General features: G+C 36.3%; 1 protein-coding gene across 2 annotated transcripts in view; it reads left to right on the plus strand.

The window, feature by feature from the left end:
- The window catches only part of n4bp2 (NEDD4 binding protein 2), a 29,875-nt gene extending 13,780 nt beyond the window's left edge, over positions 1 to 16,095 (plus strand). Inside the window, exons 9-17 of one of the 2 annotated variants that reach the window (XM_002933469.5) lie at positions 963 to 1,048; positions 1,877 to 1,922; positions 3,150 to 3,334; positions 3,890 to 4,005; positions 6,741 to 6,864; positions 8,605 to 8,787; positions 8,932 to 9,100; positions 9,865 to 9,988; positions 12,770 to 16,095. In XM_002933469.5, the coding sequence (XP_002933515.2) occupies positions 963 to 1,048; positions 1,877 to 1,922; positions 3,150 to 3,334; positions 3,890 to 4,005; positions 6,741 to 6,864; positions 8,605 to 8,787; positions 8,932 to 9,100; positions 9,865 to 9,988; positions 12,770 to 12,815 (1,079 nt within the window). In that variant the 3' untranslated portion in view covers positions 12,816 to 16,095. The remainder of the gene's footprint in view (positions 1 to 962; positions 1,049 to 1,876; positions 1,923 to 3,149; positions 3,335 to 3,889; positions 4,006 to 6,740; positions 6,865 to 8,604; positions 8,788 to 8,931; positions 9,101 to 9,864; positions 9,989 to 12,769) is intronic. The other variant, XM_018095397.2, reaches the window with a different exon arrangement.
- The last annotated feature ends 505 nt before the right edge of the window (positions 16,096 to 16,600 follow it).

Below are 16,600 nucleotides of genomic sequence, written 5' to 3' on the forward strand. Positions count from 1 at the left end.
CATGTTTAATTTGAACAGGACTTTTATTATACAGATTTTCATGTCTGGGTGACAGGTCCACTTTAAGGGCCGCCTCTTGGGATCATAGGATTCACAGTGCACACAAAGAAGCCAAGGCACACACATACATACTAGGCCCCATCAGCCAATAAATGGACAGAGTTCTTCCTTTTGCGTCCACACTACTTCCTGTTACAGTTAGAGCTGCATTATTTCCTGTCAGCTGATCTCTGAGGGAGCACACAGCCCATCACTAAATGGTGGATAAAGGAAAAGGATGTAAAAGGGCAATATTTACTGATATATATATTCCAGTTTAGTGAGATTTTTTAATAGGTCACTTATCATAATATAAACTATTTGTTGGTTACCTATTCATTCTGGGAGTATAGTTTTCCTTCTATAATCCTGGTAGAAAAACTATTAATTTTAGAATCTGAAGTCACAAGGACACAATAGAGGCCAAGTGTCACTCTGTTGTCATGTGTGGATAGAATGGCCCATTTCATTAATTGGTTACATGCTATTAGGGTTGAATGAATACAGTGAGGTAGAAAAATATATATTCCATGTGGCTTAATTGGAATCATTAAGATTCTCCCAGTTGTGGAGAATGGTAAAATGTGTCATGCACAGACCACTTACCAGTGTCGCTGCCTAAATGGGAGGTAGTCCTATTTGGAGGTAGTCCTCAATTTGGCTGGTCTGTTTTAATGTTTTTTTAAAAAAAAAAAAGCATTATAACTGATCACAAACTGAATTCTATTTAGGCACCATCTTGGTTTCTGGATACTTCTCTTCCCCCTTCGAGATGTTGAATATGCACATACATGATTTAACTGTGTACACTGCCGCTACTGTGTCTGTTTTACTGATCATTTGAAATAAAGTGTAGTTGCACTTACCTGCTTTTCATGTTAAATTGTATGACCTGCTTATGTTCCGTGTATGTTTTTTTTAAGGTTCTTTAACTATTGAGGATTGTACTGTACACATAGACTTAAATCTGGCCAAAGCTATCCATACAAGATGGAAAGAATCTATTACGGTTTGTTTTCATTTTGTTTTCTGTTTTTCTGTTTCTTCAGCATCATGTATTTGCAACGCTGCTCTTTAACCCAGGCTGACTCTTTTGGCCAAGTGCAAGGGTGAGCACTTGACCTGTCCTTTATGAACTTGACTAAAAATTGTTCTTGTTTTGTGTGCTGTAACTAGGGTTGCCACCTTTTATGTGGTTGGAAGTTTCAGCAGGAGGGCGGGACAGTGGTGTTCAGGAAGTTTTGGGGGTGATTTGTGATGTCTGGGGAGGTGGTCATGGAACAGTCCAAGATTGGCTGACTGTGTGCATCAGTCAGTGCAGAGTTCTGTCCATGTTTCAGACTTCTAAAAACCAGATAGTCTGCAAAAAATGAACTATCTGGTTTAAGGTGTCATAAAATGAAGATGATATAAATAGTAAAACAGGATGTCTGTGGGATTTTGGCAATTGTAGTTGAAGTTGCTACTGAAGATAAAGGCCCACCAGTAGGACACTGCTGAGGTATATATTCTAATTATGTGACAGTTGTTATTTGCACTTTTAATCGTGTTTTTTCATCTTATGCTGGAGTTTCAAGGCTAATATTCTCTCTGCCCTATGACCTAATGGTCTCATTTATTTATTTTTTAACCAGATATCTGCTGAAACTCCAAACTGGAGAGCTGCAGAACAAAATCTAAAATAATTAAAAAACTACAAATAATATCTGGGATTTTTATATCACTCCCAAGAAATCAAACTAGTATTAGAACCCTAGCTTACTTTTTCTTTATTGTAGCTGTATTTGTTGTGAATTGGCAACATAAATAACCAATGGCTGTTAATGTTTTATTTTAGGAGAGGCAGAAACAAGAATCCTTGTCTTACCAGCTGCTTTTTGAAGGTTTGTCCTTGTATTTACTACTTTTATAGTTTTGTTTAAGTTGTATCAGAAACTGTTATGAACTTGTGATATTGTCTAATATTTTCCTTAAAACTGTGCTCTTCAGATAGAGCAAATATATTGTTTCCAGTGTAGGAACCAGACTGGTGGTCTTGCAAAAGAAACTTCAGCTTTGTCTTGCCACCTCAATTGTACTGCCTTATCTCTCGCCAGTATGCGACTCAATGAACTGTCCACTCCATCCACTATACACTATTTTGCTTTCTTTTATTGACTATTTCTTTTATTTGTTTATTGGCAGCATATCCACTCAAAAGTGGTGTTTACGTGGCACTCTTAGGGGCTGATTTACTAATCCATGAATCCGAATTCGAATGAGAAAAATTCGCATTGGAAAACGAACATTTTGCGACTTTTTCGTATTTTTCGCTATTTTTTCGCTGCTGTTACGACTTTTCCGTAAATTGTCGCGACTTTTTCGTAACCGTTACAACTTGCGCGAATTGTCGCAACTTTTTCATAGCCATTACAAATTTCGTGAATTGTCGCAACTTTTTCATTGCCATTATGACTTTCGTGAATTGTCGCGACTTTTTCATTGCCATTATGACTTTCGTGAATTGTCGCGACTTTTTCATTGCCATTATGACTTTCGCAAATTGTCGCAACTTTCGTATTGAGAGCTCGAAAAAGTCGCGACAATTCGTGAAAAAGTCGCAAAGTACCGATCATTACGAAAAAAACGCATTCGGACGCTTTTCGGACGTTCGTGGATTAGTAAATGTGCCCCTTAGTCTTTATGATGTTTATTTGTAAGTAAAGTGCCTCTTGAAACATTATTTTTAACTGTTATGCTGCCATGAAACAATAAAAAAAAAAGATGCAAAAAGATGATATATCCTTCTTGTGATAGGAGACTAACACTGCACTGAGCTTTTGTTCTGACATTCATTTTCATTAAAACATGACATTTTTTTATATAGTAGCTGTGTTTTATTTACAGCACGCATGTGAATATATTGAGTATAGTAAACTCAGTGTAAAACAAATTCATTCTGTGATGAATACAAAAAGTGAAGTTAGTCATGACCGTAATTGCTTTAATGAATATGTCTAATTTATTGGTCTATTAAAACTCCTTTATTTGCAAGAATTTCAGGTGATTTTTATAATTTATAAAGAATACCTAAACAAAATATTAAATAAGGAGCCATTTTTTCCCCATAGATTTATCGCCTTCAGAACTGGATAATCTGATAAATGAAGAGGAATCTAACTTGGCAAAACCTGAATATTCCGATACATCGTCTGACACATTCCCTTTCATGGATCAGTGGAATGTACGAACCAAGAAAGTGTCATTACGCGAAATAATGTCAGAGGAAATTGCATTACAGGAACAAGAATGTCAGGTATGGCAGACAGTTCTGATATGATTTTGTATAAGTATTTTGCAATATTTTCCATACTTTCCCATGAACAGCTGCTTTATGTAGAGTGTTTCCAATTCAAATAAATTAGGATGGGCTGCCTGTGATCCATGACATTTTACCCACTGTGTCCCCAGAGGGAAAAAAAAGAGCCATGTGTTATATCTGGGACATAATGCTAGAGCCAGCCAACTCAGAGGAAGCAAGTTTGCAAGTTTTGATGCATATTACAGTTACAGCCCTTTAAGACAGTTTGAAGCACAGGTCTAAAAAGTGGCAATTCATTGCAATAAAATGTATATGTTTGTTTTCTTTGTAAATTGATTTTTCTACATCATCTGTATAATTATCCTGTATGCCATTATGTGCAGTGTTGTGATAAAGATGTTTTACAGATCAGTACATAAGTAACAATCATTTATTTCCACCATAAACTAAAATTAGAGATGCCTTGGAATCTTCTGATAAAAAGTAAGCAAAGGGCATTTTTCTATATGCCCCCACATAAATGCCATCTGATTTGTTTTTCTGCTGCAGAAGAAGTCTACACTAAGGACAAAAAACTGTGCTGCAAAACTGAAGGAAAAACAACTTTTTGAATTGTTTCCTAACATTGAACAAAGGCTTCTTATGGATATTTTTAAGGAAAATGAGTAAGTATTTTTTGGGGTTTTTTTTTTTTTCTGTGTTCAAAAACAACAATGCATGCAACTATACAATATGCATACCTATAGTTGCACATAAACACTCTTCTGACTGGTCACTTTTACAGTGCCTGGTTTTATTCATTTTTATATGAATTGCTTAAAACCATTTTTGTAGCTACACCTGGCTTTTGTCTGCCATTAAGAATAGAAACAGGTGAGTAGTAAATTCCACCTGCTGATTGATTGCTATGGGTTAGTGCCTTTTTATTGCATAACCTCGTATAATTGGAAAATGTTGTGAAAAAAAGGGTTTTGTTTTTTGTTATTTTATTTTAGAAAAAGTGGTTTTACAGATTAGGACATAAGTAACAATACTTTATTTTTGCCGTATTAGAGATGCTTTAGAACGTAATGTGACAAAAAGGGAAATTTGCCAACATGAAGAAACCATGAGTGATATTAAGTAAACCCTTACTGCTTGCATATCATTAGGAAGGTAATTAGAGTTGAGTGCTGTCATTTAAGTGCACTTAATTACTTGATCCTCAGGACGTTCTATAACCTCTGTATAAACCCATCTCATGAATCATTAGCTTAATGGACATGTCATCCCAAAAAATAATTTTTGCCTAACACATGAACATAATTCTAAGCAACTTTCCAATATGAATTTATTACACATTTTTAGTATAATGAAAGTTATTTGTAAATGTAATTGCTATTAAAAGTAGCATTTGCTTAACATCAGGTTATGTTTTTTAATCATATGTTGCAAAGGAGTGTTCCCCCCCCACCAACACAGGTCTTTCAGGCTGCTGGCTTGTGTTTCAAAAGTCAGAGCCACCAGGATAAAGAATAGAAAAGGACACTGCTTTTAATAGCAATTATATATATAAATAACAGTTAATTTGTACTGAATGTATATTGCAAAGTTGCTTAATATAACAATATACTTCATTTGTGTTTGGGGGCTTATGGGACTGTTCTCTTATGGTCCTGACATAGCAAATCAATGTGGTTGGGGTCTGGGCTTTGACCTTTGCAATTGCTTTCTTTTTCTAGCCATTCAGCTGTAAAAATTGCTTGTATGCTTAGGATTCTTGTGCTGTTGTATGTATGTATGTATGTATGTATGTATAACTTTATTTATAAAGCGCCACAAGGGTACGCAGCGCTGTACAGTCTTACAGAATACAAAATTACACACAGGGAGGACGAGTGATATAATAAATAAATACAATAAATACATATATGTATATATATGTATAAGTGCCATGTGGTATGAGACACAGTGAGAAGGAGGTCCCTGCCCCGTAGAGCTTACAATTGAAGTGGTTGGGTAACATACAGGCACAAACTGGAAGGTAAGAGTGCATCAGGTATGGGCATTTGCCCTTAAGCTCAGGACTGGGCAAAATAATGTCTTAGTGCTCCAGAAGGTAACAGCTGAGTTTTTTCTTAAAGAGAGTTAGTGAGTGTTCCCTATGGAGGGATTCAGGGATAGAGTTCCAGAGGTAAGGAGCAGCGAGATAGAAAGGTTTAAGACGAGAGAGCGCAGTGGGTGTGGATGGTGTAAAGAGACGGAGGCTCTGAGAGGAGCGGAGGAGACGACCAGGAACATGTAGGGAGACCAGTGAAGAAATGTAGTGAGGAGCAGAGGAGTGAAGGGCTTTGAATGTCAGCAGAAGGATTTTGTAAGCTATCCTTTGCTTGACAGGCAGCCATGCTAGTGAGCTTAATTGAGGCTGAGCAGGTTCCCTCTTAGGAGAGAGCAGGAGGATCCTGGCAGCAGAGTTTAAGATTGATTGCAGGGGAGAGAGGTGGGAGTCTGGGAGGCCGGTTAGTAGGAGATTGCAGTAATCTAAGCGGGAAAGGATAAGGGCATAGATTAGTGTTTTAGCTGTTGCTTGTGAAAGAAAGGGGCGTATCTTGGCAATATTGCGGAGGAAAAAGCGGCAGGTTTTGGTAGTGTTATTAATATGGTTAGAGAAGGAGAGAGACTGGTCAAAGATAACCCCAAGGCAGCGTGCAGAATTTACAGGGTTGATGGTCATGCCATCAATAGTAATGGTGAAAGGAGGAGGAGGGCCAGGTTTGGGCGGGAAGACCATGAGCTCTGTTTTAGCTAGGTTAAGTTTGAGCTGGCGTCGGTTCATCCAGGAGGAGATAGCCAGGAGGCAGTTACCATGATCCAGTTTCCATCAGGCATAATTTTATCTGTCAGGAGGCCTCATCAATTTCATCTAGTATTCTCTGATATGAAAACAAGTTCATATTAGAATGCAAAGCAACCTCAAATCATCAGTCTGTATTTCATTTTGAACAGTTCTACATTGGCTTCCTCTTAAAAGGGCATTGTTCCAGAAGTCATATTGTTGTTTGTATTAAGAGTTTTCTTCTGGCTACCAGTCCAGTAAAGTCAATTTTGGTGCTAATAATTATGTTAAGCAGTTGCCATGGTTGTAAAAGGCTGTATATTGCTGACTAAAGTTGTAGGTTTCTTGCACTCTGAGTGAATTTGCTAGCACACCTAGTCCTGGAAATATTAATTATTATTGAATGTTCTACATTTTTAAAACATTCCTGCTGCAGAATGTTATATCATATCACTGCTGCGTGTGAGCTGTAGCCTCTGCCAAAGTAATTAGCATCAAATGTGTGTCTCTACGTATCTTTTGGTTACACTTAAGTTCACAGTTGTAAAATCTGTTGTTGATGGCTAAATTATATATTCTTTACAGTTATTCTTTAGAGAGGACTGCAGAGTTCCTAAGTGTCGTTCTGGAAGCTGGCCCAGTGCAGAATATTGTTGCCTGTGATTTAAAACAAACAGATGCCTCTACCTCTGAAAACCCTAAATCAAAGGTAAGTTTGCTTCATAAAAATCCACATACCATGGGTTGAATGCATTACAGTCATGAAATCTTTGGAATTAATCCCTTTTTTATCTTGAAATGGAATTCCATATACAGTGGAACCCAGGCACAATCTTAATGTCTGTAGTAAGTTTGCAAGGGCTGAAGTGGCAGCCAGATAAAAATCAAATGCAGTATTTATATTTTGGGGGGTTCTACATGCTATGTACTTTGGTAATCCTAAAGAGTTTGATGCCTAATAAGCACAGAAGTCTCTGAATTCAGATGTAGGAAATAGGATAAAATACATTCCAAGTTTTGAATGGATGTTTCCTAAATATTATACTTTTTGGCCTGTTATGTGTCTGGTAAACTTAAACTTGATAGATGTGAATTTTTTCCCAACCTCAATTACAGTGGATCTATTATCCAGAATGCTTTAGGACCTTGGGGTTTCATTGAAACAATATATAAACCAAATTCATTTGTTCAAATAGTACAGTGTACACAATATTATTATAAAAAAGAAAATATTTTTTCATTATTTGCTTAAAGGAGAAGGAAAGTCATTTTAGCATTTTACTGCCAATAGTTTCCACATTAGTGCCATGTAGAACAATATATTTATTTTGCAGAAAGCATTGCCATACCTGAGTAAAGAGCCCTAGAAAAGCTTACTTTGTTTGCTTAAGACAGGATCTGCCATTTTAAATAGCTTCCTGTTTTCAGTCTAGCCCTTATAGCTCAGATCACACATTCCTAAGGAAGGGTGGAGGGAGTTCTTAGCATTCTTATGGGAGGGAGCAGGAGAGGAGGAAAGAACTGTGCAGACTCTGGCCAGGGGAATTAAGATTTTGTCTCAGAGAAGGAGTCAGACATCCTAAAAACATGTTTACAAAAAAGGAGACAAAATATCCTGTGTTTCTTTTGCCTTTCCATTAATCAAAACATTCTGGATAATGGGTTTCTGGACAAGGGATGCTATAACCTGTACTAGTAAGGAGTGCAGAATACATTTCTTCTGTTAGGTTAACAGCCTGTATTTTAATTAAGTATAAACATATTTCCTTACCTATGGACCCCATGGTAACCAGGTGGAGGCAATTTTGCCCAAAAGGGAACACCAAAATATCTATACTGTGCTTGTATGCAAAAAATATTATAGCTATAAACTGGAAATCTCAAGCAAGTCCTGGGAACAAATTATAGAGAAAGTCATTCCACTTTACAAACTTACATCTATGAGAAGAGATTGCTCCGGTAAAATTGATAGGGTTTGGGAACAATGGATTGACATAGAACCTGAAATGTAATAACTTTATATCCAGTACCCCCTTTTGAAAACTGTCCTATGATAATGGACCGAAGGTTACCAGTTCCCTACCCAACCCCTGTCCTATGGACAAATATGTAAAATCATAGCCACTAAATGAGTCTTTGGACTCTTATGTGTTCGCTATACGTGGCATAACAATATACTTACAGTTTATCTCTATTAGAAAAAAGCACCACACTTTGTTTAGCACTTTGTAGAGCAACTATTGTATTGCACTGCACTGTATACAATTGTTAATTTTTGAATGCTCAATAAAAGAAATGTTAAAAAAAAAAAAAAAAAATATATATATATATATATATATATATAATCATCTTATGTGAATATGTACATAAATATGAAACTCGAATATAGGTAATAAATTTAATTTATAGAGCATACACTGTTTTATTATATTGTTTTTCTTGCTCACAGAAATTAAATCTGGACAAAAAAACCATCCCTGAGAATTTCTATCAGGACTTTGAATGCCCAGAGTATGATGATTTCCGGGCTGAAGCTTTCCTTTACCGTAGAAAGCAACAAGAGTGTTACAGGAAAGCAAGCGAGGCTCACAGCAGAGGCATGAAACAAGTTGCAACATATTATGCACAACAGGTAATATATGTACCAGTTCATATTTAGTTTTCATGTTAGGTAATATAAAACATTGATGGTGGTGATATTTAATGCTGCTTTACACTGTACACTAACCATTATGTGGAGTGCTTAATCTCACTTTGTTTGTGGTTTTTTTCATAGGGGTACCTCTATGGCCAGAAGATGAAACAGGAAAACCACAGAGCTGCTGTACAGATCTTTGAAAGAACTAATGAATTCTTGTTGCCAGAGAATATATTAGACCTGCACGGGCTCCATGTTAGTGAGGCAATGAAACAATTGCGGCAGGTACTTCAGAACAAGATGGAAGGTAGGAATTTTATATAAACATTTTCCTCTAGTAAAAAGAAACCAATCCATTCTAGCATTCAGTCTACATCTACAAAGCAACCTTAGGCTTGGGGCACACAAGACTTTTTAACTGCCCTAGTTCTCTAGCAGAGTTCCCTGGCATTGAAAACACCCAAAATTCCACAGCAAGGAATTATAGGCTGGCAATGATAAATGCTGAAGTTAATGTCTCTAAGTGCCAAATGACTGGTTCACCATACAATATTTGTTGACTGTGTAAGCCACTCTAAATCAAGCCTTCTTTTTAGGGGTATTTTAGTATTTCACCTAGCAATGGCCATAGATAAAAGGCTCAAGGAGAACCTCCAACTTGCTGCCAGTAAGTGTTCAGCCAAAGGTAGTTTAGGACTATTTTTAGTATTTCCATTTGTAAAGTAGCCCCTATAATGCAACTAACAATCTCTGTTATCAGTATATCCCTCTAGAATTATACTTTTTTTAGGGGAATATCTATGGTGGCATAGAGTTCTCTGGCATATCTCCCTTTACAAACAATATTGAAATCTAGGATTTTTCCTTAAATGGAGGAACCCATGCCCACAGTAACATGAGGACTAGGCTACTTTTTTGTCATCATCATTGGTTCTCTTTAATTATTCATAGAACAATGATTATGTTACAGGACACCCAACAACTAATAAGATATTTAATAAAGGAAAAAGGAAAGCATGCCATTTAGGTGAGAAAGTTCAATTCATTCATTCATATGTTTTTTTTTTTCAGATTATAAAAAGAATGGTGGCAAATCTTACCTTTCCGTGATAACTGGAAGAGGAAATCATAGCCAAGGAGGAGTCCCTCGCATTAAATTAGCAGTCATTGACTATCTCACAAACCACAGCTTCAGGTGAGTTTATCTATCAATATACAATTATAATCTGTTCTATGTACTGAGCGCAGCACTTCTCCAGATTCTATTCTTTGATTTCTGGCCAAAATCTTCCTCTACTGGTGGCTAGTAGTTTCCATTAATACTAATGACAGCCTCCTCCACCGGGTTTGGACATTCTCCATTGGCTGACAAAACAGGAAGACAATACATGTGTGTGCTGTGAGCCATAAAATCCCGTAAAGGGAAAGTGAACAGAAGAGATAAATCCTGCTTAAGTCAGGTGTAGATTTTTCATGTTGAAGTCTAAATTTACTGCTATGAAAATACAAAATATTTTTGCAAAAAAATTAAAAAATTGATTTGATTTTTTTCTTAAACATTGAGTCTTAATTAATCTTGCCTAGTGTAGCTTAGTGGTGAGCAAAATGAATTCCCATAGTTGCAAAATAAAAGTTGCATGGTAAAAAAAAAAAGCATTTTGTGTGTTTTTGCTGTTTCACAAATTTTTTGTGAGGAACGAGACAGATTCACTTATCACTATGGGTAATCTTACAATAAACTTTTAGTAGGAAAGGGAGGGTAGATAAGCAGCCTTAAAAATGGTAGAGTGTCATTTATTTTTAACATTATTGTTATTACCTCATTCTTCTGCCCCTTGCAAGAAGGACTTTAAAATCATATCTGTTTGGTAGATTGGGGACTCTGGTAACAAAGTAGAAAACTTATTTTAACACTGGATCACCCTTTCCTCCTCCAGTCCCTCCATTATTTTGGTCTTTGTGACACTGCCTTATCCTGATTTTCATCTTGCCTCATTAATCATTCTTACAGTGTCTCTTACAATGGTGCATCATCTTCATGCTCTTTAGACTTTCTCCCTTGGCAAACTAATCAACTCATAAATATGGTTTTCATTACTACCTCTATACTGATGATACTCTGATCTATCTCTCTTCTCCTGATCTCAACTCAGAGCTTCTAACTCCTGTCTCTTCCTGCCTGTCTGCTATCTCCACTTGGATGTCCCAACGTTACCTTAAATTAAACATCTTTAAGACAGAATTGGTTCTCTTTCACCCATCCAACACCCACATTGTGCCATAGGTATCTATCATAGTTAACTATCGCCCCATCTCCCCAGGCCCAGTGCCTTATTCTCGATTCTGAGAAATATTTACAAAATTTGATCATTTATCACCCAAGATGCCGCCAAAATTCTTATTCACTCTCTCATCATATCACACCTGGACTACTGTAACTCTCTATTAATTGGCCTACCCCTCCAAAGACTGTCACCTCTCCAGTCCATAATAAATACTGCTGCCAGGTTTATACATCTCTCCAACCGCTTCTCTTCTGCCATGCCACTCTGAACCATCATTGGCATGTACAAATTTCATCAAAATTTTTTAAAAAAATGATCTGCATTATTATTTAGTTTTCCAGTGCTTTAAAGTTACATAACATTAGGTGCTTTTATCTGGTTGTGTGAACGCTAAGGGACCTATTTATTAAAATTCGAGGTCACATATATCTGAGAAAATCAAGAAGAAAAAAACAGTTCAAAGTTTTTCCAAATTAGAGTTTTTAAGATTTATCAATGGAGAGAAATCCCAAAATGTAATTGCCAACATTCAGCAAAATTTGCAAAATAAATATGGAAAATATACATAAATATATATATAAATATCAGGGTCCTGATGACGATCCTATATGGATCGAAACGCGTAGACATTTTTGTGTAAATAAATATTTTCTTTTTTCTTAATACCGTGAGTGCTTTCTGAAGGAGGATATGCTAATTTGTGGTTAGCACCCGGTTTATATTTTTTGCTTTGGTGAGTGCCGATTTTGGGACTGTATATATATATATATATATATATATATATATATATATATATAAAATTAGAAAGAATATGCCGCACATTCAGGTCTTAGATGCAAAAAACAAAAACATTTTTATTTGGATCAAGGACTGACGTTTCGGCCACACAAGCAGCCTTTCTCAAAGTGCCACTTTGAGAAAGGCTGCTTGTGTGGCCGAAACGTCAGTCCTTGATCCAAATAAAAATGTTTTTGTTTTTTGCATCTAATACCTGAGTGTGCGGCATATTCTTTCTAATTTTGTATGCTCACTTTATACTGCACCCAGGCAAATTATTACTTCATTATACGTGAGTGCCTGTTTTCACCTGTTCCTATATATATATATATATATATATATATATAGCAAGAACAAACGGAGCACACCCTATTGAAATTCAAATGCCCAGGGTGCTGGCTAAAAAATATAAAGCAAGAAAAAAGAGCTGCACTCACCAGGACTTGGTAAAAATATAGTAAGTTTATTTAAGCAAAGAGAGGAAAAATCTCTGCAAATCACAAACTTTTTTTTCGTGATTGAATTTTAAGAGATTAATAAGTCTGCCTCCCTGGCCTGTGGAATACAGGGGGTTCTAACCTTTATCTGAAACCCACAAAATGGCTAAAAATCGCCTTCCATTGCCTCCCATACAAAGCATATGTCAGACACAGGCAATAAAGGATGAACATATTATGCTTGTGCCTGTGAGCAACCTATTACCTGTGCATTGCTATGGGAGGTTGTGCCAGGCCGTTTCAAAATATGTTTGGTTGCTAAATAAATAAATGGTAAAACATCAAAAACCTCCAAAGAAATTAACCAGTTGCTGTTCTTATAGTCTGCACCACACAACATTCTCCTTTGTTCATATGTTTTCACATTTTAAAAAAATAATGTATACAAATACCATTTGTGCTTGCGTTTCATTGTAGGTTTCAGGAGGTAAGGCCGGGAGTGCTGCATATCACCCTGAAATAAAATCTGGATCAAAACACGACACTCAGAGGACAAAAGGATTGTACGATTTAGAAATTTGGGTAAAAAAACAAAACAAAATATGCACATCTAAGTGTTTTTAAGCGTTCACTCATCGCTGTGTTTTTAACAGCTAGGGATACAGCCAATGAGAAGCACAGTTTCTGCAAATCAGAACCAAGAAGATTAGCTTTTGTATAAGGTTTTATTTCCTGTTTTATGAATTGCTGTGTTCATGTTGTATGTGGGTCATTTTTACCTGTGCCACAGCACTGAAGTGATTTAAATTTTGTGTATTATTGTTATCCCTGCCCTGACAAAGTGCCTATTATGCTGTGCTCAGTTCTTTTGTACTTACAGAGACAGATGTGGATATTTGCTGGCAATATCTCTTTTAATATCAGGACTGTCCGATTTAAGTTAAGTTAAAGCTGTTTTGAGCATTGCTTTTTATTGTTTTTGACCTGTCACTTTCAACGCAGACCTATTTAATTTATATTCTGCATCGCTAAGTAGCAAGTCATTTAGTTCCATACTACATGGATGCAATAAGCGCTACAGTCTGCAGCATGCATCTGAATCAAGGATAAATCCATAGAGGAAATGTCTTTCACTAACTAGTTATTGCAGAAAGTTATTGTTCCCGTTGTATGAACATTGCATCAAAATATTGCCTGCTTTGTGCAGCCTGAACACCTATCGCTGCTCTACATTCTCTTGGTGAAACATTTTCATTTATCTGTTGGTTTTTTTTCTTTCTTTCTTTTCTTTTAACTGAAAAACATTTCTTAACATTGCTTGTTTGTTCCCCACTGCCCCCTGCATTTATTGCCCTTTTTATAGATGTAGATATATTGGCTTTCTGGTATGCAGTTTTATTTATTTTATTTAAGCACTGGACACATTTTAGTTTTTTGTGACGTTAATTTTTTTTTTTTATTTTATTTGTTTTAATGTTTCTTAATTAACAGAATATTAGACATAATGGTGCTTGCAAACCCTTCCTCAGATTCTCAGGGTGCTAAAACCATTAAGTGTTACTGTATCATTTTTCTTAAATTTGGGAGAGGTTTACTTTTTTTTTTTTTTTTAATTAAAGGGGAAATATTGCTATTGGGATAAGTACTTCTTAGATATAATCGATTAATACTTCTGTCCAGTTTCTAAAATAATATTGTTATTCTTCAGTATCCCCCCTATTAGCAATCTGTGCCTCTTTATGCAGAAGTTGGAGTTTGATTGACAGGTCAGATACATTGGTGTTTGCTGCCTTTGCCTGAACCATGTATTAAAGCTAACTGTCTTTCAGAATAACTGCATGAACACAAAGCTGCATGAAGATGGGTAGTTCCCTTTGATCACTAAAAAGGGGTGTTCTTTTTCTGATCAGTGTTCTACTAAATTGTAAGAACAACGTCTTTGCCTACCAGTGACAATTTAATACTTTCTGAATCGTTATCCTCTTGCCACAAGCTGATATAAGTTACGTAGTGTTTGGACATGTTATCCCATTGTGTTCCTAGGCTATTTTGATCTAAAACTTTGTGCACCTTTTTGTGCTATGATCTAAAAATTTCTAAAATTAGGATTTGTTGCCACTAGGATGTATTGCTGGAATTGTGTAGGGTTAAAGGTAATGTTCACCTTTTGCAAAGTCCTACCAAACTTGTACTACTTTGCATAAAAAGAACCATATCAAATACCTTAATCAGAAATCAATAGTTATTGTCTTAATTTAATCAAAGACAGCGCTTACCCAGCCTCCAGGTGAAGCATTATTGAGGGATCGCAGCAGGTATGATTCTTTTGTTCGAACAGTGCCGATGTTTGCATTACTGTGTTTGTCTCGATCACATTCCTACACTCGGGAACATTGATCTTGCTGCCAGGCCACAAGGTAGGCTCCGCAGACGGGAAGATTATGGTAGAGGAGGGGGTCAGCGACCCCATTCTTCCCATTAAAACAAAAGCAATAGATTTTTGCTAAAGAAAATATTTGAGAACATGCTTCTTTTGCACAGGCCTACTGCTTTAGTAACTGTAAACGGTGAACATTCCCTTTCATTTCAACATGTGTCCATTTACTTTTGGCCTGCACAGTTATGCTGCCTACTTGATAACCAATAGAACACACACATTTACTGTTCATTTACAGACTATGGCAAAAATCTCTGCTTTTCTGTTGATACAAACACTCGGGCAAATGTAGCAAAATTTGAGTTTGTGAAAAAAAAATAGCAGATGCGACAAAACTTGTGCGACTTGAACGCAGGCTTATTTCAGGAAAAAAACCCCCAACAGAATATTCCCGAAAAATTCCCCGAAAAATAAGTTGCATTCTAACGAGAATCACCTTGTCCCATTCCAAGGCTAAAAAAACTTGAATGTTTTAATAAACTGGAAAAATAAATAACGGTGTTAGAGACAACCCCCATTGACAAATGAACCTTGACAGCTTTTATTTGCCAAGTTTTTTCTGGGAAATTTTGGCAGATCGTTTTCTTTAAGGTTCTGAAGAATATTCATTAGAGTTATATTCATTCTTTCCACTGCATTCTTTCTTGAATTGTGAAAAAAAAAAACACAAACTAGAATTTTGATAAATTGGCCCCCTACGTATCAGACTGGCCTGAGAGAGCACCATAGATTCTTTTGGTGGGCCTAGGGCCTAGCAGACCCCAGAGCAGAAAAATTCCCTATAGCCCTTCCTGTAGACCTATAACACCTATATAATGATGTACTTGCCATGCTGAATGTATGTGAGAGTGGGCCCGTGATATTAGACTCTCAGGTGGGACACTTCAAGCACTGTATAGAACAAAATGTTTATATTGATTTTTGTATATTTCCTTTGTGCCAGTTATTGCAAAAATTGCTTCTGTTCACCAAAGGGATTGAAGAAAATATTTACACTGAACTGAGATGTTTTCTTTAAGGAAGGTAGCTGGCTAATACCTTCCCCTGCATTAGAGCAAGTGTATTATTATCCTGTTTTGTGATGTTGCTTTTAAACACGAGAAGCAAAACAGCAGAACAATATTTTTGCGTGGGCAAATTGATTTGTTTCACACCAATACAATTGTACTGAATGTCACGACCAGCTCTCCATATTGTGTAACATATTTGTAATTTTTAAAATCTGTAAAATTTGCATTTTATGGTGTGTAAAATACTATTTTTGTATTGTTTCAGTGGTAAAAGTTATTTTATTAAATGCTGTTTTGAAATGTTTTTAAACGTTAAAATAAAGTGACATTTAATAAACCAGTGGCAGATGATATAATATGTTCATGTTCCTTACTTTGTTCTACCATTAATATCAGGAATATTCATCTCTGTGTGTAACTGGTGAGTGTAAATATGGCTGGAATAATGGCAGTCCCAGCATCCTAAAGAAGGAGGAGTTCCATCTATCAATGAGCAGGGGGAAGGCCAACTAGAACAGTGCTGGTATCCACCATTTAATATAGGCTCATTGTGCCCCATATTTAATTACATATTTATTAATACATACCTCAGATGATCACAAGTTCATTAGAAAAGCAAGCAGTGTGGTGTAGGGCTCCTTCTGTGGGAAAGCAACACAGTTGCCCTCTGCCTTGACAGTGAGTTGAGATATGCAAACCATTAATAGTAAAATCATATTTTATACCGAAGTGTAAAAATAGTATTAAGAATTTCATCATTTCAAAAGTCATATATATGTTGGACTGTATAAAAGACAACAGAGGCAGTTTAATTCACGGGGGCATTTCTATTAAAAATATGTGGAACATTGATGCCCAGCT

The sequence above is a fragment of the Xenopus tropicalis genome, chromosome 1 (genome assembly GCF_000004195.4).
Source record: "Xenopus tropicalis strain Nigerian chromosome 1, UCB_Xtro_10.0, whole genome shotgun sequence".
Classification (NCBI taxonomy): Eukaryota; Metazoa; Chordata; class Amphibia; order Anura; family Pipidae; genus Xenopus; species Xenopus tropicalis.